Here is a 24,604-nt window from a genome sequence, read left to right as displayed (position 1 = left end):
TCTGACTGTGCTAATTTCCTGTCATCCCATTTACACACATGAAATAAATATGTATGTATTTTTATAACTATAAAGAAATGAGATTGGTAACATAAGCCAAAAATGAATGCAGTTTTATTGTTTTATAAGCATAATCATATACTGGAAATTATTTTATTTTAGAAGACATATGAGGCAGATCTAATTGAAATCGTCATTTTATTAGTGGAATGTTTACCTTTTACAAGAGCAATGGGTAATCAACACTGGTGTTAAGATATGCAAAGAAGTAGTCGTAAGGTCTACCAGACTGAAACTTGCAAGATGATCTCTCTTAACTACAACTTTTTTTATATATTAAAAATATCATTTATTTTGTGTTCATATTTCCAGCATCACAACAGTTTAACTTTAATGAATCCCATTACTGCATATTACAATAAGAGTTTGCTTCTTTGAATTGTACTTTGAGATATTGATTCAAATTTTTATATTTCAAAAAGCACTGGACATTTTTTTCAAAAACCTTGTGTTTTTAAATTATAATGATATTGTTTATAATGTTTTGCAATACATAAAAGTATTATAGTTTAATACATTTTCTTTCAAACAGAATCATTTGTGACTTTATAGTATAATGTTGCCCTTATATTCATGATGCAGCTTATTTTTAGGTATTTTTCTAATAAGAGCAATTATTTCAAAATTGTTTAGCTGAATCTTGTCATTAAATATCAAAGAATGATGCTTCACTTCCTTCTTAATACATCAAACACATGTAAGAATTATATATGGATTCATACTTCATTCACCTTTTGACTTTCCTGACTTTGTTTTCTTATAAATTTCCACCTTTCATGGCCCATTTTATGTTCATCTCAGCTAAGAGCTAACAATATAAACAATAAGTACTGCTTTCAGAAACGACAGCAGTGTTTTTCACAAAAACATTTGTACATTTATGCTAAATGTTGTACATAGATGCCACAGAAGAAAAAATTTATAAGAGAAAATAAAAAGAGTAACTTATGAATAAAAAGAGTAACCTATGAACAGCTACTTTGGTTCAGGTTAAGGGAATCAGCACAAGATCCTTTGAATTCTATTGGTGGTAATGAGTACTGTGGGTTGTGGTGAATAGTTGAATGAGGTGGCAGAACAAACAATGGATACCCTATATCTGTTTAATCTATTTTAAAGTCAGACACAGAAAAACTAGGAGGCAATTTCAGCAACGTGAAACTTTCTCTAAAGGGACACTAAATAATGATCGTTTCTATAAGGTTCTAATTCTAGAATTGTGTTCTTAAGGGTCATAGAAGCATAGAGATGAAAGTTACCTTAAAAATACATTATATTCAGATTCCTTCATTTTTTACAAATGAGGAAAACCAAGGCCAAAAGAACAAGATTGATTTACATAATGTAACTGGTCTTTATCACCTAGATTGAAATTTTCCTACTATTCCATGGTTGAACATAAATAATAAATAGCAAATAAATATCAAAACATAAATCACTACTTTTTTGAGTCCTTACATTACTTACTGAAGTCCTATAATACATTGTGCTATCTCATGTGTGTCTATATATATGCATGGGGGGGTATACAGCAAGAAAAATACTGGACTAGTGATGTAAAGGAGGTCTTGGTTTAGTTCTTTTTCTGCTACACACAAGCCTGGTAACCCTAGAAGAACTAGGGAAAATTATTTAACCTCTCTGGGTCTCAATTATTTCATCTAAATTATGAAAATATTCAACCAGATTTATATAATTTTCCACCCCTATAATTCTCAAGGTTTTTAAAAATAACCCATATACCTTTTTTTTTTCTTTTTGTATTTATCTTTTTACGGAGAACACTACATCCTAGATACCAAAATAGCCTATCCAAATTAAAAAAAAAATTGTCAAGAAAACCTCGTGAGTTAAGGTTTGAAAATGTATTTGCCCTTGGTTAATATCCTGCAGCTCAGTACACAAAAGATGAAAAATGGCTTATCAACAAATACATTCATAAGAAAGGAAAAAAGAATAATCTCAAAATAGGTAATTTATTTCCAGATAACTTTTGTGAAAACAGAACATTTTTTCTATTATTCATGTATTTCAAAGATCTGAAATCAATGTTACCAAATACTGATAAAATTAACAGATACAGTCATTGATCTCCAGAGAATGGAATGTGTACCCCATGTTATAACTGAGGTATCTGTCTAGAAACTCATTTTCTAAAGGATTAATTGCTATCCAAATATGTACTGTAGCCAAAGCTACAAAGGAAGATTTCCAAAACACCAATACTCTTTATTACTGTTTATGGGTTATATAGGCTGTCACTGAATTCCTCTCTCTTATTAAGTGATAACAGTAGAAAGATACAATGAACAGAAATTTTGATTTTTAAAATAAAAAACCAGGTCTTAAATGTGGCTGATTAGAGGAAATTCTAACAATAAAATAAATTGAGGATTTCAAGCTATTAGATTTTACTTATCTAACCTCTGAGTGATCCCTATTATCATTTGTCATTATTACTATCTATATGTTTGATGATGCTATTTGTTCAAGGATGAGACTTTCAAATTTGAATAAACAGGCAGAGGGATCAAAACCATGAGTTTTTCTATAAATTCATTAGGAGTGCTAATATATAAGCAATCACTTATAATTGTATCATTAAATCTTTTTTCCTTCTTTAGACTGTAAAAAAAATAAAACAGACAAGGTGATGTTAGTCCCTCTCAATACAAGTTTGCATAGTATTGCAGTAAACATGTGAGAGAAAGTTGACTATCTTCAATGGCACAGTTGAGGTTTTCTCCTAAATTACTTCCTCAAAACATTGAAGAAAATAGTGCTTCTGAATGGGTTGTTTGTTCTCTTTCAAGAGAATATTTTCTCTTATTTTTTTCAAGCCACCGTTTTACAAAAAAAATTCTATAAATAATTATTTTTACTTCTAACATTAACTGAAACCCTTCTTGATATTGAATAGGGAAACAAATTGTCTTTAAAGCTTCCTGGAACTCATTTCAGGTTTATTACCCAAAGCTGACCATCACAATAACTGGTGGAGAACATCCTGTTAGTATCAGAAACCATCAGGCAAACTGTCCAGCTCTTTCATTTTTCTTGACAAATACCTAGTGGTCTCTATCTGGGAACCTTATTGCCTCTCTCAATTTGCTTTCAGTGCCGTCACGTCCCTATTGCAAGATATTTTTGTTTTCAGAATTTAGCTGGCAGCAGAATAATTAAAGAGAGCAATGTTAAAACAAAAAAAAAGGTGTAGTATTTAAAAAACTGTCATTACTTTTCAAATTATAGTCTTTAATAAAGGGGTGAGGGACTTTTTCTTCTTAATTTATAATTCAGGTTTCTCACCATTGTGTTGTTTTCATTTCATTTTTTTTTCTTACTACTTTTTTACTCAAGGTTAATTTTTAAAAAGCATAGGCAGTTTAGCCTGTCTTTGAAGTTAATTCACAATTATTAATATGTAGTTACTGAGAAGATAAAGAAAGAAATCAGTCCTCACGTTTTTCCTGCTCACCTTCTGGTCCTTACAAATAAGAGTTAAGAAAGAAAAATAATACAGATTTCTTAAAAATGAATGACATATATTTCCTATTGAATATATCTTTAAAATGATTTGGTATCTTCAAATTCTATGTTATGATTTTCCAGATCCTTCTATTATTTCTAATATTAATTTATACTGCTTTTAAATATTTCCATAGAAAATTTATTAACATTTATTAACATTTCCAGTATTGAAATCCTTACATTGTCGGGATGATTCTGATTTTAAAATGTAAATAACTGAATGGTTATTTCAATCTGACTTTTTGCATTAATGTTTACTTATTAAAAATTAAAATCTCATTGTATTATTATAAACATTATTATCCTATTCTTTGTAAAGCCAGTTTTTACTTAAAACAGTTCTATTCATTTCAAAAAATAATGATTTTTTACTCCATTCCATTAACAAGGAAAAAACTTTTAGACCACCAATCACATATCTATTTTCTAACTACCATAAACAAGTTTCAACAGTAGCCAGTGCTATTGATTGAAAATATATTTCAATAAATGTTACCTGCACATCAAGCAGATAAAACAGTAAGTGAAAAGTACACGTTTTCAGACACTTTTATTTTCCTTACTCTTTCAGTGTTTGCATTACAAAAAAAATCCTGCCCAACTTTGTTACAGTTAATATGGTATCTGCCTTTTCTTCTGCCAAATTCTATTTAAATTTTTAATGACGCAAATGTATTATTTGACTAAATTAATTTTGCATTCATTATCTTCAGTTTAAAAACATCATCACAATAAAAAATAAGGTAGACTAGTTTCTTAGTTTAGGCTGCTACATCAAAATACCTCAGGCTAAGTAATTTATAAGTAACATAAATTTATTGCTTACAGTTCTGGAGACCAGCAAATCCAAGATCAAGGGCCCAGCAGATTAGGTGTCTTGTGAGAGATCTTCTTCTGCTTCACAGACAGTGCCTTCTTGCTGAGTCCTCGAATGGCAGAAGGGGCAGGCAAGTTCCCTTGGGCCTGTTTTATAAGGGCACTAATCCTATCCATGAGGACAGAGCCCTCATGACCTAATCATCTCCTGAAGGCCCCACCTCTTAATACCACCAGAATGGGAATTCGGTTTCAACCTATGCAGCGGGGTAGGAAGGGACACAAACATTCAGACCTTCCCAATTATCAACCAATAGTTTCATTTAAAATGAGTGCTTTCTGGATCAAGGCTAAATGTTTAATTAGATTAATAGAATCAAACAGAAAATTCCATTTTTCTAGGATCTTTCAATCAAAACCTTCCTTAATAGGAGTGATGATTCCAATATATTAAAAATAATTGGTATTTGCATTACTTTGCACCAATGAAAAAATTTAATTTACTCAGGTTTACAGAGGAAAAGGAGGAAAGTGCTTTAATATTTGGTGCCTCGTAGAGAGTCAAATTTATAGTGTAGGTCAGTATGTTAGAGTCCTAATGCAAAATCTTTGATTTGTATGTAGTGTCCAAGGGTTTTTCTTTCAGCAATACATTTGTCATGAGTTCACCTGATATGTCATCCCAAGTTGTAACAACACCCAAGGTGGCAGTTATCTCAGAGAAGTCCAAAGTAAACATTCTGTTAGAAAATACTATTTTAAAAAGATGTTTCATTTACACTGAAGTCATAAAAATGTTGCAAAGCTTTTACATGTAAATATTTGTTCATTTTCATATTATATTTCAATTAATATAATAACTTTCCACATTCTGCCCTTTCAAAACTGGAATACAAGATTAACATCTACAAAACAGTGATCTCCAAGGAAAATAATGCCCTATTATCAACAAAGATACAAAAATGATGTCCATGTTTAATAACTTTCATCAAAGATAATTTCATTGCCATTTGAATTGAACCAAAAAACCAAAATAAATACTGATGACCTTACCTTCTTGAACTGCTTGGAAAGGGTTGTTGCCATCAACAAACGTCACTGAAAATGTGATTTTCTCAGTCTGTAAGATCTCCTCATTCTGGTTAAGGTCACCAACTGCTGTGCGAAATACCTCATCATCCTTTTTGGCAGATTCATCAAAAATTGCTCCTAGAAAGAAGTGAGTTTTGCCATTAAATAATAACATAAATATTCTGTCATGCCCTCTGGAAATATGACAAGGAGACTTATGTGTTTAAAAAACATATACTTTCACTTAGAGCATGCACTTTATTTATTAATGAAACACATTGTACTGGAAGCAGTGTAATAGCTGAGAAGGAATATAGTTACTTCTTCCAAATGGAATGATAAATAGTACCTCAAAGTGTTATTGTGGGGAGATCATGGGGAAGAAAATATAATAGGTATAAAAAGCTTCTACATGACAAAGTATCCAATACATTGGATATCTTATATCATGAAATTTTTAAGGAATTCATAGCTGGAAGATTTCTTTTCTGAATAAAAGGAAATAACCTCAGAAAACTTCTTGAGGTCTATTCATAGAATATATAGGAATCAAACCTTTCTTGTGATCTTAATTTATTTTTCATGTCCTTCCTTTCTTACTCCCCCCATTTTTTTGAACACGGGTTTCATTATCTTTTGTAGTAGTAAAGTCAATAATATTTATAGAAAATGTAAAGACATTCAAATCTCTGTGCAGAGGGAATGGATAAACATTTCTCAAGGAACTAATGTAAGTCCTAATGGATAATTATAGCATTTTTTATCCATGTGTAAATATGATGATGATAAACACTGTGCTAACTTTTATTGACTATTTGGTTGGTAATGGAATATTTGGTAAACACATTGATTCTAAGAGCAAACTGATTTTAAATACTGACTGTCAGTTGTTAAGTATACGACCTTGAGCAACATGCTCAAATTCTACACCTCACATTTGTCTAACCTCACATTGTATGTATTAAACACATTTGTCTAAACCTCACGTTGTGTGTATTAAACACATTTGTCTAAACCTCACATTGTGTGTATTAAATGATAAAACACAGTGTGTATTATCATTATATACACAGTGTGTATTATAAAGCCAGTGTGAAGCTGGCTTTATCTTTTCACTGCTCTTTTTGTTTGTTTGGTTGGTTGGTTGGTTTTGAGATGGAGTCTTGTTCTGTCGCCTAGGCTAGAGTGCAATGGCGTGATTTCAGCTCACTGCAACCTCCGCCTCCCGGGTTCAAGCCTTTCTCCGGCCTCAGCCTCCCGAGTAGCTGGGATTACAGGTGCACGCCAACACACTCGGCTAATTTTTTTTGTATTTTTAGTAGAGACGGGATTTCACCATTTTGGCCAGGCTGGTCTCGAGCTCCTGACCTCAGGTGATCCACTTGCCTCAGCCTCCAAAAGTGCTGGGATTAAAGGAGTGAGCCGCTGTGCCTGGCCATCACTGCTTTTTTATATTGGCATGGATTCTATCAGTCTCCTCAAGCCATAGCCTTGTTTCCTATATATTTTGAATACCTGTCGATGGCTGAGAACCTGAGAGAAAATAATGAAGAATCTTTTTTTTTTTTTTTTTTTTTTTTTTTTTGAGACGGAATCTCACTCTGTTGCCTAGGCTGGAGTACAGTGGCGCCATCTCGGCTCACAGCAAGCTCCGCCTCCCGGGTTCACCCCATTCTCCTGCCTCAGCCTCCCAAGTACCTGGGACTACAGGCACCCACCACCGCACCCAGCTAATTTTTTTTTGTATTTGTAGTAGAGACGGGGTTTCACTGTGTTAGCCAGGATGGTTTCGATCTCCTGACCTCGTGATCCACCTACCTCGGCCTCCCAAAGTGCTGGCATTACAGGCGTGAGCCACCGCGCCTGGCCAGAATTTTTAAAATTGACATATAAATTGAGTACTTCCTTAATATGTTATCAGATGTTTACTAATGAGAATATTATTATTTTATTAATCAAATGTATATTATAGACTTTAATTTTTACTTAACCTGTCTTTTCTGAACCAGATAATGCTTTTTAATCTAAGCTCTTGTAAAAACATTTAGACAATAAATGTTTGACCTCTCTTGCTAATTTAAGCAGCTTTCATAAGAATTATTTTAATATGTGATAATCCTTGTGTAGATCTAGATTAATCATTACATTGAAATTTAATGCTCTCAGGTTTAGATATACAAATTTCTTTAATAGTTTGTCAGGAAGTATGATACAAATTTTTTATAATTGAAGCTGAAATAACCAATTCATTTTAAATCAGATAATCTAAATGTCTATTCGCAAAGTAGTAATGTGTGTTTATACAAAGATGTTTCAAGTTGTCGTGGATTCTAAATGAGTCTTTAAAAAAGGGCTTCTTATCAACCTTGTTTTATAGCAGGTGATGTTATTGACTTCCGCTGTATTGGTAATACATTTTTGATGGAAGCATTTTACTATTACATGGCAGAACACTTAATATTGCCTTAAACATTAAACTTGGGTTAATAAACAGCAGAAACCTGCAGAAATGATAGCACATTAGTCAATCCTTTGCAGAATTAAGATATACTGAAAAAATGGATAAAAGAAACAGTTCATCTTTCTGCAAACAGCAAGGAAGTACACAGAAGAAACAGTTCATCTTATTGCAAACAGTGTAATCAAAGAACAGAAAATCTTATCCAACACTTCAAATCCCAGTTATTTATTTACTTTTTTCTTCAGCTATAAAAATCTCATCTTAAACTGACTTTGTACTACAGGAGTGCATGCAGTATTTTGCCTTCAACACAAGCATTCTGAAAACAATGTGATTAGTTCCACAGGAAGGATCCTGGGACAGAAATTCCTTTCTAATTTCACCCACTTCCAATAGTCACAGCAAAGTCATCTCTATTCTTTGTACTAATACACAAATATTACCAATCTAGATAATCCAGTACTATAGGTACTAGATCTACTTTGTTATCTATACAGTTGCTCAAATGTAACATTCTTAACTATGTAGTTAACATGATGTCAAAGCATCTAGATCCTTCTCAGGTATTTTTATTAGCATGATTTTACACTCAGTTTTATTTTATAACCTTCATGGGAAAAGCAGATTAGACCTGTCAATATAAAATAATTATTCCACCACTGATACACACACACGCGCACACACACACACACACATACACACAGCATTTCATCAGTACTCTCTATATATTTCTTATTGGCCAAACTGAAGGGAAGAATAACCAATCAATAAAGCAGGAAAGGAACACCTCCTGAATATTCCTATTACAGCAATTTTTAGTCATTTCCATCACTAAAGGTTGATATTCTGTTCCTTTTATGGGGGGAGAAATAAAGGCTTTATGTAATCCTTATACAAACATACTGACGTGCAAGTGGCCAAAATATATATTTTTAAATGAAAACTATATCATGTTTACATGTCTTCTTATATCTTAGAAAAATGTTAATGTTTATGAGTTTGTACTACATGTAATGCTACTGAAAACAATTTTCACGGACTATTGGACCAATTAGCATATATATGAAAAAAATACCAAATTTAGACAAAGTTCTACAAAAATATAATTGTCAACTTAATTAAATTTATAGTAATAGTAAAGCAATGATAATGGCTTAAATTTTCATTGTGAAGTGTCATATGTAAAAGTATTAATGCAGGTATGCCCTTTGAAAATTCATAAATTATTGTACAATTCAAAGCTAACTGACAAGCTACATTACTTCTGTTAAAAAAACATAATCATGTTTTAGAAAGGCATTTAAATATTCCCAAAATACATATACTTACTTGCCAATTTTTAAAATGACAATCCAAATTTCTTCTTTAAACCTAATAGATATATGCTTGGTGTCTGTGTGTGTGTCTATGTGTGTGTGTGTGTGTAGATTTTTTGTGCTTGAAATAAGTCAGTACTTCAGACCATAAAATCATTTCACCCAAAAATACATTCACAAATATCCCTTTTAAATAAAATATTTATAAGTTCACTAACCTAACCAACTCAACAAGTCTCCAAACATTCGAAGATTTTTCTCCTTCTTGGTTTTATTTTTGGAGTTTCCTCTACCACAGAGGTAGTCCTTATCACATTAGCAAAATATAATTTCCTAGGCCATATAAACTATTTTTATACTTACACTGTGTATAAAAGAGCCTGAATAGTTTAGACACTCAAGAATCACTGATTAAATCTTTTTTAACATTAAATTAGGTATAATCTTATAAAATAGATATAATCTTATGAAATAAAATACCTAAATTCAGATGTATGGATAAAATATGTTACACCTAAACCTAAATTAAAACAAAAGTAGACTTGAAAATGTACTTGCATGTTAATTTGTTGTCACAGGCATTATTATGATTCCAGAAAACCCAAGTTAGCAAGGTAATAATCATACACAAGGTAATTAATAATCATACTAAAAACTTGTATTTTAGTTTGAATATTGAAAATTTTGTGTCTTATAAATTTAAGAGGCAAGTGGAGTAAACATTATTTACCTGATAAGATAGTAGAGAAAAAATTATGTGTTCATCCTGCACATAATTTCCTCTAACAATATTGAGAAAAAATTTGATATATCTTGAAGAAATTTTCCACAGCGAATAGAATTATTGGAAGATATACATATTCTATAACAACCTTATCAAGTTGTGTTTAAAATAAAAGACTCTAAATCTTGAAACCAAGCATCAACACATCTACATTCCTCTTGCAAATCAATAGCATATCATCTAGAAAAACTTATATAAAAACATTTGTGCATAAATGTTTCGTTGGATTTCGTAATTCCAAATAAAATCAAAGATAGCTGATCTTTATTTTTTAGTCAGAAAGTTCAAACTTTTTAATCTCTTTACTCACTTAATTTTGACTAACATATAAATTATATATGGTAGGTAATCATAAAAGGAATAAACTTAACTGAAAGTTGCAAAGATGCTACATGCAATGAATCTTTTATTTTCTTTTTAACAACAGAGGTGATTATTTTGTGCATGCTGTCACTCTCTCTACCCCCCAACTTTTTCCCCTCACTTTTTCTCTTTGTGTTCACACATTCATTCATCCAGCCATTCATCCATCTATTCATCAAACCAATCTTTCCTAAACACAGAGAAAACCATCAAAGCCAAGCCACTGTGCTCTTTAACAAATTATTTAGTGACCAAATATTTGAAATGGGTTAAGTGTTTAATAAAGCCATAGTGGAAATAAGATGCCATAAGAAGATCATGAAAAGAAGGAATCATGTTGTTTTTGTAAACTCATAGCTGAAAGGAATTTTAGAGATGGTTTATGAAAACCTTGTCATGCTTCATAAATTGTAGTGCAAACGTTTTAAATGTTTTCACCCAAATTACACAGCCAAAGATTACAAGATGTAGAGTAGGAGGTTAGGTGTCCTTGTTTCAAGTTTGGAGCTATGTCTGCCATTTTATGCTTTTTTCACTTTAAGCATTTTTTTTTTATGGTGGCTACATATAGACAGAGGGTACATCAGTACATATATGTGTGTGTATATACACATATACATATATATTCAATAAATAGTACTATAATGATGATTAGCATATTAAATCCATTTATTTTAAGCCATGAAGGTTATAAAATTGATGAAATGTAGTAAAATGCTGATCGTAAGACTAGTTTTACATGAAATTTAATTCCTTTGCCTGAGAAGCTTCAACAACTTTAGTTTAGGAAGTTAAAATAAAGAAAAAAGTGCAACCTTCTGCCTTGGGGAGTTTATTAGTCACAGTAGGATTTACAGTTCTGCAGAGCTATTCAGAATTGTTAAATCATCATATATCCTTTCTGTTTTAGATGCTACTATTCACAAGTGAGTTTTTAATTTAATTCTGACAATGCATTTTGCATACACGTTAGTTGCACTGTGAGCATATATCCAAGTCAAGAGATTTATAACATTTTTTTCATCTACAAATGGCATTCCTACAATTGCCAGTGGAAATTATACATGCATTTTAAAAGGAGGGCAAATAATAAAAGGCATTATAAATATTGTAAAAATCAGATTTCTCCTTTATTTCATTGTCTCATTCATGTTACCCTCAGTTCAAGGAGAAAAAATGTTAAACATGTTCAAAACTACTAGGTAGTAAGAAAAATTAGCAGTATTATGACCAAAAGAGATTAGCATTTTTGATACAATTTAGTATCTTTACTTAAGCATAGATAGTATCTTTGACACCAATAAGCATCTTTACTTAGCATAGTATCAGCTGCTATTTCAGTGGGATATCATTACAATGAAGGTGAAGGCATTGTTTCTGCATATATATATATATACATATATGTGTATATAAATATATACACATATATATGCACATATGCATATGTGTATATATTTATATAATACATGTTCATATGTTTATATATTTATATTACACGTGCACAAATAGGTACATTTATTACACACTCACATATATTACAACTGTGTATATGTAATGAATGTACATATGTGTGTATGTAATAAATGTGCTTATTTGTGCGTGTGTATATATATAAATTATATGTATATGTATATATGTGTATGTGTGTGTGTGTGTGTATATATATATAATTATTATCTGCTCAGGAAATATTAAGTTGATATATCATTCACAATTTAATTCTGTATTACCAATGTTTCAGCAGCCTCTTATTTAACAGAACATTTCCTAATATGTTCTATGCTAATATCCTTGCAGGCATGAAATTGGGTTTTCAGAACCCTGTATCCTTTTATCATGAGGTATATTTTTCTCAGTTCATCTTATCTAACCCTTCACAGCACTCTGACTAAAGAAGGAAACCAAAACAATGACTCTAATTGTTGGAAAGGAGGTGCTGGATATACATCAAATTCATGACAATTAGCAAATATTATTCTGAATTAGAGACAATTGTGCTCTGTTGTATTTCTCTCCAATTTATAATAATTGAAATATTAGAAACACTGGCAGTTAATATTTTTTAGTACTAGGAACTGTACTAAGTGGCTCATAGACATTATTTTATTTAGTTCTGATAAAAACCCTTTGAGGGAAATGAATCTCAGGTTAAGCAACTTTCCCTAGGCCCAAGCTAGTAATGATTGCTGCAGAATCCACCGCTCTCAGTTTCTTAGCAATCTTCTGAAAACACTAGGAGCTTAATAACTGGCAATATATACATTTAAACAAATTTCCAGATAAGAAAATAATATGTATATTTTTACTCTCATAATAATATATATAGAGAGAGACAGAGTCTTTCTCTGTCACCCAGGCTAGAGTGTAATTATGCAGCCATGGCTCACTGCAGTCTCAATCTCCCCGACTCACCTGATCCTCCTGTCTCTGCTCCCTGAGTAGTTGGAACTACAGGGGCATGCAACCAAGCTTGGCTAATTTTTAAGTTTTTTGTAGAGACTGGGGTCTCACGTTGTTGCCCAGGCTTATCTCGAACTTCTGAGCTCAAGTGTTCCTCACTTGAGGAACTATACTATCACTGTACCTCTGCATCCCAAAGCGCTGAGATCACAGGCATAAGCCACAACACCCATCATTTTATAATAATTATAATAAAATTTTATTGTATATTAAAATTCTCAAATAAGTTTCAATCTTACATTTTGTTTTATAAAATTTTATTAATTAGGCATATTTTTATAAAATTTCTAGTACTTTTTGCATACTTTGAAGTTCAATATTTGTCTCAGTGATTTAATTTATACTATATCAGAAGTTGATTTACCTGTTTTTATACAAACTTTATATTTAAGGGTGTTTAGGGATAATTAATATATATAAAGATGTAAATTGATATGAATTTCTAAACCTTAGTTTAAATAACAATCTTTGCAGTTACCTTGGAATAGCGTTAAGTGAGTTCCAATAGAATATGGACTATGACCTATCTTTAAATGCAGAATTCAGAACAAATCTCTAGCCTTTCAATTTCTAAGGAGTTTTGTTGCTGTTGTTGCTTACTTTAGTGATGAATAATCCTAAGAGAGTGACAATAAAATATAAAATAAAAATTATATAAAATATATAAAGTTATTGACTTTATATATTAAGGACCATTGATAATTTACTTAGGTCTATAATATTCAAATTGTGGCCAGGTACAGAAACTATCTGGCTCGTTATTTTCCACTGTCTAGTGCTTACTTAGCACTTTGTTCTGAGAGTTCAAAGTACCTTATAATATTAACTTCCATTCCACCCACCATAATTATTTAGCCTACAGGACAGCATCATTTTTATTTTAAATATAGGAAATCAAGTTCAAAGAGGATATTGTCAAGATCACAGAGGGTATTAGTTATGATATAGTGTAGAAAGGTATGAGTGGAAGGAGAAAATTCCACGCAGATATTTAAAATGATTATACAGAAATCCTCGAATGTGTATTGTAATTTACATTTAGCTAGTGTCCAAAATATTTTTAATAATTCAGACACCTTTAAATTCTGTTTTCTTCAATATATTTTTGATATAGTGACTTAAAATGAGAAGGGTAAATCATAGACCAAGAAGTGAAATTTTCAGTACTGTCTCCAGAGATTTCTCCAGAGATTTATGTTTGAATGTGACATTTGCTCATAGTGTGAAATAAGTCAAATTCAAAGGGATTCTTCATTCTAACACAAGGCCCTTTTCTTAGCCTTACTCTCCAATAACATGTGAAATGACATTTCGTTTGGAAAACCTGTATAGTTATCCAGAAACCCAAAGCACATTTAAGCTGATAATACTATCACTGGAAAAGTCTGACTGCTGTGTGTCTTCCAGAAGTATGTGGGAAAAAACGAAATGTAGGGTGCTTGCCTAAGGAACAGGTAAGCTGAGTCATCCACATGGAGCATAGTAAGAGGTTAATTTTTAAAATAATTTCATGTTGGAACATCAATCCTCTCAGAATAGTTTATGCATTTTATACTAGTTTAGTGAATAAACATTTCAAAGATCAATTCTTTGAATAGGAATACTTTGCAATTTTTTAAAGAGTACTTGTGACTATTTCTAAAAAAAAGAAAAAAGGTGGGGTGACTAGGCAGTGAAAGCTCAAATATCTGGATTTTTTCTTGTATAAAGGCAGCAATGTTTAACTCTAAATTAGTTTACATCTCTTCTTACTGAATCCGTGAAGATTCAACCAGAACCTTGTGTGCTATGTTGCAGTCTCTTTCTCTATTGCATATATCTAATTGAAACAATATCCTATTATTACAAAATTCTGCCATGACAAGAACAAAAATAACTGGTTTGACAATAGACACTTTGAACACTGCACACCAATTCAAATTCTTCCCAAACTGACATGATGCATTTTTTTAAAAAAAACAAATAGGCAAAAAGCTGATAAGGTAGCTACTGAAAAGTATGTTCATGGAGAAAAGTTGCAGATATTTTTAGAAATTGAACAGATTTAACATTTTTCTTCTTGTAACAATTTACTCTACCTTTTTAGTATTACCTTCAACTTCCACAAAAAAAATGTGAGAATTGGCCTATACTACTATAAGTAAAATCATATGCCAAAGAAATATCTGTATGAAACCATAATGTGAATGTGATCCTCTTAGAAGGGTCAAACTCATTTTGCACACAAATAATATAGTGTAGGCTGTCTTCTACAGAGTAAAAATTCTAATTTTATGTTTAAGACAAAAATTTACTCTGCTTTGAGATGAAAAATCATTTTACCTATCTGAATGGGCCAAAATAAATAAGTTTCTTGTAATTGAGCATTTAAAAACTTCTGTAAAATACTGTTTTAGTTCTAAAGTAACAGATTGCAGCCTGTAGAATATTTCAGGTAGGAAAATGGTACTCTTCCAATATAAATCTCAGAGTTCATAGTTTATTAACTCTGAACTCATTTGTAATTTTTTTCTTCTTCTTTATTACATGAATGTACATTTAACTAGCAAAAATGAAGATTTTATAGCTATCCACTGATTATTTTTCCAATATGTCCTATAAAATATACAGATATTTCCAGGGAATTGCCATGTAAAATATTTCAAAAGCATTAAGAAAACAGAAATTCTATTATAGCTGTAGACTAGACAACTGTAAAGGAGACATGAGTTTCCCTCAGAAGGATGGCAAATTTTCTAGGTATTTATTAGCTGCAATATATATAACAGCAACTTATACTATATATATATTTATATGTATATATGTAGATATGATGAAATTAACTGAGTCCATTATACTATATATAAAATATATATGTACATATATAAAATATATACACATATATAAAATATATACATTATATACATATGTATACATATATCGTATAATAGACTCAGTTTCATCTTTTAAGAGCTGTATCATAGTCACAGTCTCTGACATTTTGTATATCAATTACTTAAGAAAAATCAATTTCTAAATAGTATTTTAATAATAACTTGCTAGAAAATAAACCTTACAAAATGGTCAAAGTTGTGTATGCTTGCCACTGTAAGTTTTATTCATACTAAGAAAAAAGAAATAGTGTTTTTAAACTTTATCATTTTTGTAGGTTATCTCTCTTAATCCTCATTTTACAGTTGAGGAGACTAAGAATCAGAAAAGTTAGATGAATTACTTAATCACATGCTAAAACATACGTGATATAGGACTTAAATCTAAAACTCTCTGGGTTCCAAGACCTATAGTTTTTATCCTATATAAACTGTATCTATGTTAAAAATTTAGTCCATTCTTGAGAAAAATTATTCTGCTTTTGGAATAACGTGTTAGGGAAAGAGAAAAACAGTGAATGCCTTCAAACTGTGTTCTTAATTTATTTTCTTAGACAGTTTGACACCAAGACATGGAATGTAGTAATCCTCTTTTGAAGAAAAAGAAACAAAAAAGAGCTGGAAAGAGTAAATAATTTATAAATGATTTGTGGGCCATGTTAAAAGCGATGATAGAGTATACACTGTGGTCTTTTAAACACATATTGAAAAATTATCTAAAAGTCAAAATATGTCCAGCAAGAATGTTTACTTATGGAACTTGATATTAAGTAATTTACCACAGAGCTCAAGTTAAAAAAAATTAAAATAAAAGTCACGTTTGGATAAATTCTTATGCCCTGCTGGTGTATGAAGACCATAGTTGAAGTACATAAAGGAAACATAAGTAGATTTCTCGGGATCTTCTACTATGATTATATATCTTAAGACTTCAGATTAAAACTCAAAAAATATTATTGTTTAAATAAAAAAGAAACAAGTTTCCTTCCTTTAACATAAGCTATAAAGCAAATTGACAAACACTTGTATATGTGAATTCTGGTTTTTTGGTAAATAGATGAAAATTTACACTGACCTCGATGTGCATTTCAGTGTTTTGAAAATTGTGATCTAATGATGAAGTAATCTGATACTACTTTATTAAGAGTTTGAACAAAATATATATGATGCATGTCAAAATGGTAATTACAAGAATTCAAATATGTAGATAGATAGATAGATAGATAGATAGATAGATATAGATAGATAGATAGACAGACAGACAGACAGACAGACAGACAGACAGACAGACAGACAGATAGATTGATAGATAGATAGATAGATAGATAATGATATTTTTGTTGTTGAAATGAGGTTGCCCAGACTGGTCTTGAACTTCTGAACTCAAGCAACTGCCTCAGCCTCCAGAGTGACTGGGATGACAGGTGTGAGTCACTAGGCCATGCTTCCATAAATTTCTGAAGATGTTATTCTCTATTTAATTATGTTGTTTTCCATATATCTTTTGCTTTATTAAAGAGGTAGCTTTTCAAGCTTTAGGCAGCCAGACCTGAGAGGCTCTATCTTTTAATAATTCCATTTTAAATAAAAATGATGAGTTCATGTCCTTTGTAGGGACATGGATGAAATTGGAAATCATCATTCTCAGTAAACTATCGCAAGGACAAAAAACCAAGCACTGCATGTTCTCACTCATAGGTGGGAATTGAACAATGACAATACATGGACACAGGAAGGGGAACATCACACTCTGGGGACTGTTGTGGGGTGGGGGGAGGGGGGAGGGATAGCATTAGGAGATATACCTAATGCTAAATGATAAGTCAATGGGTGCAGCACACCAGCATGGCACATGTATACATATGTAACTAACCTGCACATTGTGCACATATACCCTAAAACTTAAAGTATAATAATAATAATAATAATAATAATAATAATAATAAATTAAGAAACTAAGTTTCAGAAAATTTTAGTAAGTCATCCCAAATCTTTACTTGAACCTTGGAAAAAACACCATTTAATTTATGTGAGATTCTCACTGAGACTTTGAGGCCAGCTAATCCCATCATGTTTCACCACTGGCATCTTTGCTTACCACCCAAAATGTGTATCTCTAACCATTCATCAGCTCCTCATTTTCTTCATATTGTTTTTCCTTTGACAAAAGCCTACCATACCTTTACACAATGCTAATTGTTCTCCAATCTGACCACCTAATTCCATGGTAATTCCATTTCATTAATATTTTCAACTCCTTTATAGAAGAACCCTAGCTTTTATCAAATTCTAGTTTTCTCTAGAGGACCTTGCTCTTCCTGTAGTCCTTTCAGCTGGAGATTTATTTTTTCACATACCAAGTCCTGTTACAACCAGCTAACATTGCTTAGCTCCTTAAAAACAATGCCAAACCATTACTCTTCCATTATGCAGTAAAATCATCTCTTCTGAATCCCTTGCCATTTAACTGTCCTACCCTCTGATCCTTCTCATCACTGTCACTGACTACCTCCTGGCCAGACGACTAAGTTCATTTTGTAAATTGAAACCTGGTTCAACATCTTTCTCTCTGTCCTAGGTCCTACCATCATCCTTAGTGATAACAGTTGACTTATTTACCTTAGTAACAACTCAATCTCATTTTTCTTAATCCTAATGTTTATACCTCCACTAAACCCACAGCCAGTAACAGGTCCCTGACATCCCCTGTATACTCTATATGAGAAATCTTGAAATCTATTATCTAACACTCTACACAGTCTTTTTTTCAAGACTCATTCCATTACATCTGTTCTTCAGCCACAAAGAAACTTCCAGTCCCCTGATCACTGAGTCGATGGAGATTCCATTTTACAGAAACGGTGATAACTGACAAAGTAACAAGAAGTAAATCAATGGTTCCCTTTTGAATATGCTATGTTTCTGAAGCCTATTAAAATCAAAGTGGAGAATTTATGTTGGCAATTAAATATGTAGAAAATAGAGCTTAAGAGAAAGATGTCTGAATTGGAGACATATATTTGAGAGTAATCAAGGTACCTTTGGAAATTAAAAATCTGAGACAAGATGTTATCATATTAAAAAATAGCCCAAATAGAAAGAAGAGGGGCTAGAACAGATCCCAGACCCAGAATGAAGAAAAGCAGGGTGGGGCAACGGCACACCCAGGAGCAATGGCCCACCCAGGAGCAACAGAGCCAAAGGATCTCCAATACCAGCTAAGGGAAGCGATGAATGATTGTGTGATCCCAGGAAACCACACTTCTACCACAGAGCTTTGCAAACCATGGATCAGGAGGTCCCATCATGGGCCCATGCCACCAGTGTCTGACACACTAAGCTGGGCAAAGTCTCAGGAGACCAGATGCTCAGGCACATGCAGAGATCCAGGAGCTTTACATACTCCAGCCCCAGGAACCCTGGCAAGGGTGTCTGCAGCTCAAGAAAGGCAGGAGGTCCTTCCTAGGAGATGCCCCCAGGAAGGGGGCTGAATCCAGGGAGCCGAGCAGTGCCAGTCTTCAGGCCCAACTTCCATAGCATCTCACAGGATAAGACCCACTGGTTTGGAATCCAGGACAGCCACCAGCAACAGAGTGGAGCCTGCCTGAGAGGAGATGGAGCCCTCTGGGGGAGGGACCAGGCCACCATATCTGCTGTTTAGTCCAATCAGCCATTCCAGCTTCTGGGTTTTGGAGAGTCCAAATGGTCTGGACAAGGAAGGATTCCAACAGTGCAGCACAGCTGCTTTGCCAGAACATGGCTGGAGTGCTTCCGTAAGCAGGACCCTGGTCCATTCCTTCTCAGTGGATGGGACCTCCCAGCTGGGGTCTCCAGCCATGCCTGCCTGCACATATTCTATAGATAAAGTGCTGACTTCTCTCTGGGACAGAGTGCCCTCAGGGAAAGGCAGATTGCCACCTTGGTTGTTTAGACAACTCAGCCATTCCAGCCTGTGGGCTTTGGAGAGTCCAAGCCAATGGGAAGAGGCGGTTCTTTAGCATGGCAGAGCTGTTTGTGAAGACATATCCAGACTGCTTCTTTAAGGGGGAACCTGATCCACTCCTTCTCATGGGAGGGTGCTCCCAGCCAGGGCTTCTGGCCACCCTGTCCATGTTCAAGAGCCAACAGTTCTAATTTCTCTCTGGGAGGGAGTGTCTGGAGAACAACGGGGGTGGCCACCACCTTGGCTGTTCAAATATCTCAGCTGGTCCAGACTGTGGGCCTTGGAGAGCCCTAAAGGATTGGGAGCTGAAGGATTGCCCAAGGACTCCAGCCACCTCCTACAGGTGGGTTCAGGCTGGCAACCAGTCAGTATCCCCCTGGAATGGAGCTTCCAGAGGAAGGGACAGGCTGCCATATTTGCTGTTTTGCAGCCTTTACTGTTGATACCTCCAGGTTTGGGAAAAAAATGAGGTGACTAGGGTCTAGAGCTGACCCCCAGCAAACTGCAGCAAGGCTAAAACAAATAAACAGAAAAACAAACAAGAAAAACCACAAAAAAACCCATCCAAAAGTCAGCAAAATCAAAGATCATAGGTAGATAAGTCCACAAATATGAGAAAGAACCGTTGCAAAAACACAGAAAACTCACAAAGCCAGAGTGTCCCTTTTCGTCTAAATGACTGAACCATCTCACCAGCAAGGGCTCAGAACTGGGCTGAGGCTGACATGGCTGAAATGACAGAAGTAGACTTCAAAATGCAGATAAAAACAAACTTTGCTGAGCTAAAGGAGCATGTTGTAACCCAATGCAAATAACCTAAGCATGATGGTAAAACAATACAGGGGCTGACAGGCAAAATAGCCACAATGTAGAGGAACATAACCAACCTGATGAAGCTGAAAAACACACTACAAGAATTTCCCATTGCAATTACAAGCATTAATAGCAGAATAGGTCAAGAGGAGGAAAGACTTTCTGAACTTGAAGACTATATTTCTGAAATAAGACAGACAAGAATAGAGAAACAGGAAAGAACAAAACCTCCAGGAAATATGGGATTATCTAAAGAGACAGAATCTATGACTGATTGGAGTACCTGAAAGAGATAAAGATAATGGAAATAATTTAACAAACATACTTCTAGATATTATCAGGAGAACTTCCCCAACCTAGCAAGAAAGGCCAACATTCAAATTCAGGAAAGGTAGAAAACCCCAATAAGATACTCCATGAGAAGATCATCCCCAAGACACATAATCATCAGATTCTCCAAAGTCAAAATGAAAGAAAAAGTGTTAAGAGCAGCTAGAGAGAAAACACAGGTGACTGACAAAGGGAAGCCCATCAGACTAACAGTGGACCTCTCAGCAGAAACCCTACAACCCAGAGACTGGAGGGCAAAATGTAACATTTTAAAGAAAAGAATTTCCAATCTAGAATTTCATATCTGGACAAACTCAGCTTCAAAAATAAAGGAGAGGAGATCCTTTCATAAGAGAAAGAGGTCGTTTTCAGACAAAAAAATGTGTAGGGAATTTGTCACCACCAGACTTGTGTTACAAGAGCTCCTGAAGGAAGCACTAAATATGGAAAGCAAAAACCATTACCAGCCACAAAAAAAAAAAAAAATACTAAAGTACAGACCAGTAACACTATATAGCAATCACATAAACATGTGTACAAAATAACCAGTTATAATAGCATCATGATGACAGGATCAAATACACACATAAAAATACTGATCTTAAATATAAATGGGATAAATGCCCCATTTAAAAGACAAAGAATGGCAAGCTGGGTACAGAACTAAAACCCATTGGTAAGCTGTCTTCAAGGGACTCGTCTCACATACAAAGACACACATAGGTGTTGGAGGAAAATTTACCCAGGAAATGGAAAACAGGAAAATAGCAGGGGTTGCAATCCTAGTTTCTGACAAAACAGACTTTAAACCAACAAAGAACAAAAGACAAAGACAGGGATTACCTAAAGGTAAAGGGTTCAATTCAACAAGAACAGCTAACTATCTTAAATATATATGCACCCAATACAGGAGCACCCAGACTCATAAGCAAGTTCTTAGGGACCTTTAAAGAGACTTAGGCTTCTACAGAGTAATACTGTGAGCCTTTCACACCACACTGAAAATACTAGATCATTGAGACAGTAAATTCACAGATACTCAGGACATGAACTCAGCTCTGGATCAAGTTGACCTGATAGATATCTACAGAACTCTCTACCCCAAAGCAATGGAATGTACATTCTTCTCAGTGGAACATGTCACTTACTCTAAAATCAATCACATAATTGGAAGTAAAACACACCTCAGCAAATGCAAGAGAATTGAAATAATAACAAACAGTCCCTCAGACCACAGTGCAATAAAATTAGAACTCAAGATTCAGAAGTTCACTCAAAACCATACAACTACATGGAAATTGAACAACCTGCTCCTGAATGACTTTTGGGTAAATAATGAAATTAAGGTAGAAACAAACAAGTTCTTTGTAACTAATGACAACAGAGAAACAACATACCAGATTAACTGGGATGCAGCTAAAGCAGTGTCAAGAGGGAAATTTATAGCACTAACTGCCCACATCAAACAGCTAGAAAGATCTCAAATTGACACTCTAACATCGCAACAAAAGAACTAGAGAACCAAGAGCAAACAAACCCCAATGCTAGCAGAAGATAAGAAATAATCAAGATCAGAGCAGAACTGAAGGAGATAGAGACATGAAAAACCCTTCAAAAACTGAAATCCAGAAGCTGTTTTTTTGAAAAAAATAAAATAGACTCCTCACTAGAATAATAAAGAAGAAAAGAAATAATATTCAAATGAATGCAATCAGAAATGATAAGGGAGATATCACCACTGACCCCAAAGAAATACAAACAACCATCAGAGGATACTATAAACACGTCTGTGCACATAAACTGGACAATCTAGAAGAAATGAACAAATTCCTGGAAACATACACTCTCCCAAGACTGAACCAGGAAGAAACAGAATGCTTGAATAGGGCAATAATGAGTTCTGAAACTGAGGCAGTAATAAATAGCCTAATAACCAAAAAAAGCCCAGGGCCAGATAGATTCATGGGTGAATTCTACCAGAGGTACAAAAAAAGCCAGTACCATTCCTACTGATACTATTCAAAAAAAAAAAAAAAAAATGAAAAAGAAGGACTCCTCCTTAACTCATTCTATGAGGCCATCATCATTCTGATACCAAAATCTGACAGATACAAGAAAGAAAGAAAACTTCAGGCCAATATCCTTGGTGAACATCTATGTGAAAATACTCAACAAAACACTGCTAAACCGAATCCAACAGCACATCAAAAAGTTTATCTGCCATGATCAAGTAGGATGCAAGGATGGTTCAACATATACAAATCTCCAGGATGCAAGGCTGATTCAACATATGCAAATCAATAAATATGTCTAAAATTCTCTTCTTTTGTTGTATCTCTGCCAGGCTTTGGTATCAGGATGATGCTGGCCTCATAAAATGAGTTAGGGAGGATTCCCTCTTTTCTATTGATTGGAATCGTTTCAGAAGGAATGGTACCAGCTCCTCCTTGTACCTCAGGTAGAATTCGGCTGTGAATCCTTCTGGTCCTGGACTTTTTTTGGTTGGTAAGCTATTAATTATTGCCTCAGTTTCAAAGCCTGTTATTGGTCTATTCAGAGAGATTCAACTTCTTCCTGGTTTAGTCTTGGGAGGGTGTATGTGTCGAGGAATTTATCCATTTCTTGTAGATTTTCTAGTTTATTTGCATAGAGGTGTTTATAGTATTCTCTGATGGTAGTTTGTATTTCTGTGGGATCAGTGGTGATATCCCCTTTATCATTTTTTATTGCATCTATTTGATTCTTCTCTCTTTTCTTCTTTATTAGTCTTGCTAGTGGTCTATCAATTTTGTTGATCTTTTCAAAAAACCAGCTCCTGGATTCATTGATTTTTTGAAGAGTTTTTTGTGTCTCTATTTCCTTCAGTTCTGCTCTGATCTTAGGTATTTCTTGCCTTCTGCTAGCTTTTGAATGTGTTTGCTCTTGCTTCTCTAGTTCTTTTAATTGTGATGTTAGGGTGTCAATTTTAGATCTTTTCTACTTTCTCTTGTAGGCATTTGGTGCTATAAATTTCCTTCCACACACTGCCTTGAATGTGTCCCAGAGATTCTGCTATGTTATGTCTTTGTTCTCATTGGTTTCAAAGAACATCTTTATTTCTGCCTTCATTTTGTTATGTACCCAGTAGTCATTCAGGAGCAGGTTGTTAAGTTTCCATGTAGTTGAGTGGTTTTGAGTGAGTTTCTTAATCCTGAATTCTAGTTTGGTTGCACTGTGGTCTGAGAGACAGTTTGTTATAATTTCTGTTCTTTTACATTTGCTGAGGAGTGCTTTACTTCCAACTATGTGGTCAATTTTGGAATAGGTGTGGTGTGGTGCTGAGAAGAATGTATATTCTGTTGATTTGGGGTGGAGAGTTCTGTAAATGTCTATTAGGTCCATTTGGTGCAGAGCTGAGTTCAATTCCTGGATATCCTTGTTAACTTTCTGTCTCGTTGATCTGTCTAATGTTGACAGTGGGGTGTTAAAGTCTCCCATTATTATTGTGTGGGAGTCTAAGTCTCTTTGTAGGTCACTGAGGACTTGCTTTATGAATCTGGGTGCTCATGTATTGGGTGCATATATATTTAGGATAGTTAGCTCTTCTTGTTTAATTGATGCCTTTACCATTATGTAATGGCCTTCTTCGTCTCTTTTGATCTTTGTTGGCAAATCAATACATGTCATTCATCACATAAAGGGAGCTAAAAACAAAATCCATGTGATTATCTCAATAGATTCAGAAAAGACCTTCCATAAAATTCAACATCCCTTCATATTAAAAACTCTCAATAAACCATGTATTGA

The 24,604-nt window shown here is 33.7% G+C and overlaps 1 protein-coding gene across 1 annotated transcript in view; it reads right to left on the bottom strand.

Moving 5' to 3' along the window:
• The window catches only part of GRID2 (glutamate ionotropic receptor delta type subunit 2), a 1,455,891-nt gene that overhangs the window by 1,165,358 nt on the left and 265,929 nt on the right, over nt 1-24,604 (bottom strand). Inside the window, exon 2 of the mRNA XM_031010484.3 lies at nt 5,461-5,616. Within this exon, the coding sequence (XP_030866344.1) occupies nt 5,461-5,616 (156 nt within the window). The remainder of the gene's footprint in view (nt 1-5,460; nt 5,617-24,604) is intronic.

This window comes from Gorilla gorilla, chromosome 3 (assembly GCF_029281585.2).
Source record: "Gorilla gorilla gorilla isolate KB3781 chromosome 3, NHGRI_mGorGor1-v2.1_pri, whole genome shotgun sequence".
NCBI lineage: Eukaryota > Metazoa > Chordata > Mammalia > Primates > Hominidae > Gorilla > Gorilla gorilla.
The sequence above is the reverse complement of the archived record's forward strand: the minus strand, read 5'-3'. Positions and strand labels throughout refer to the sequence as shown.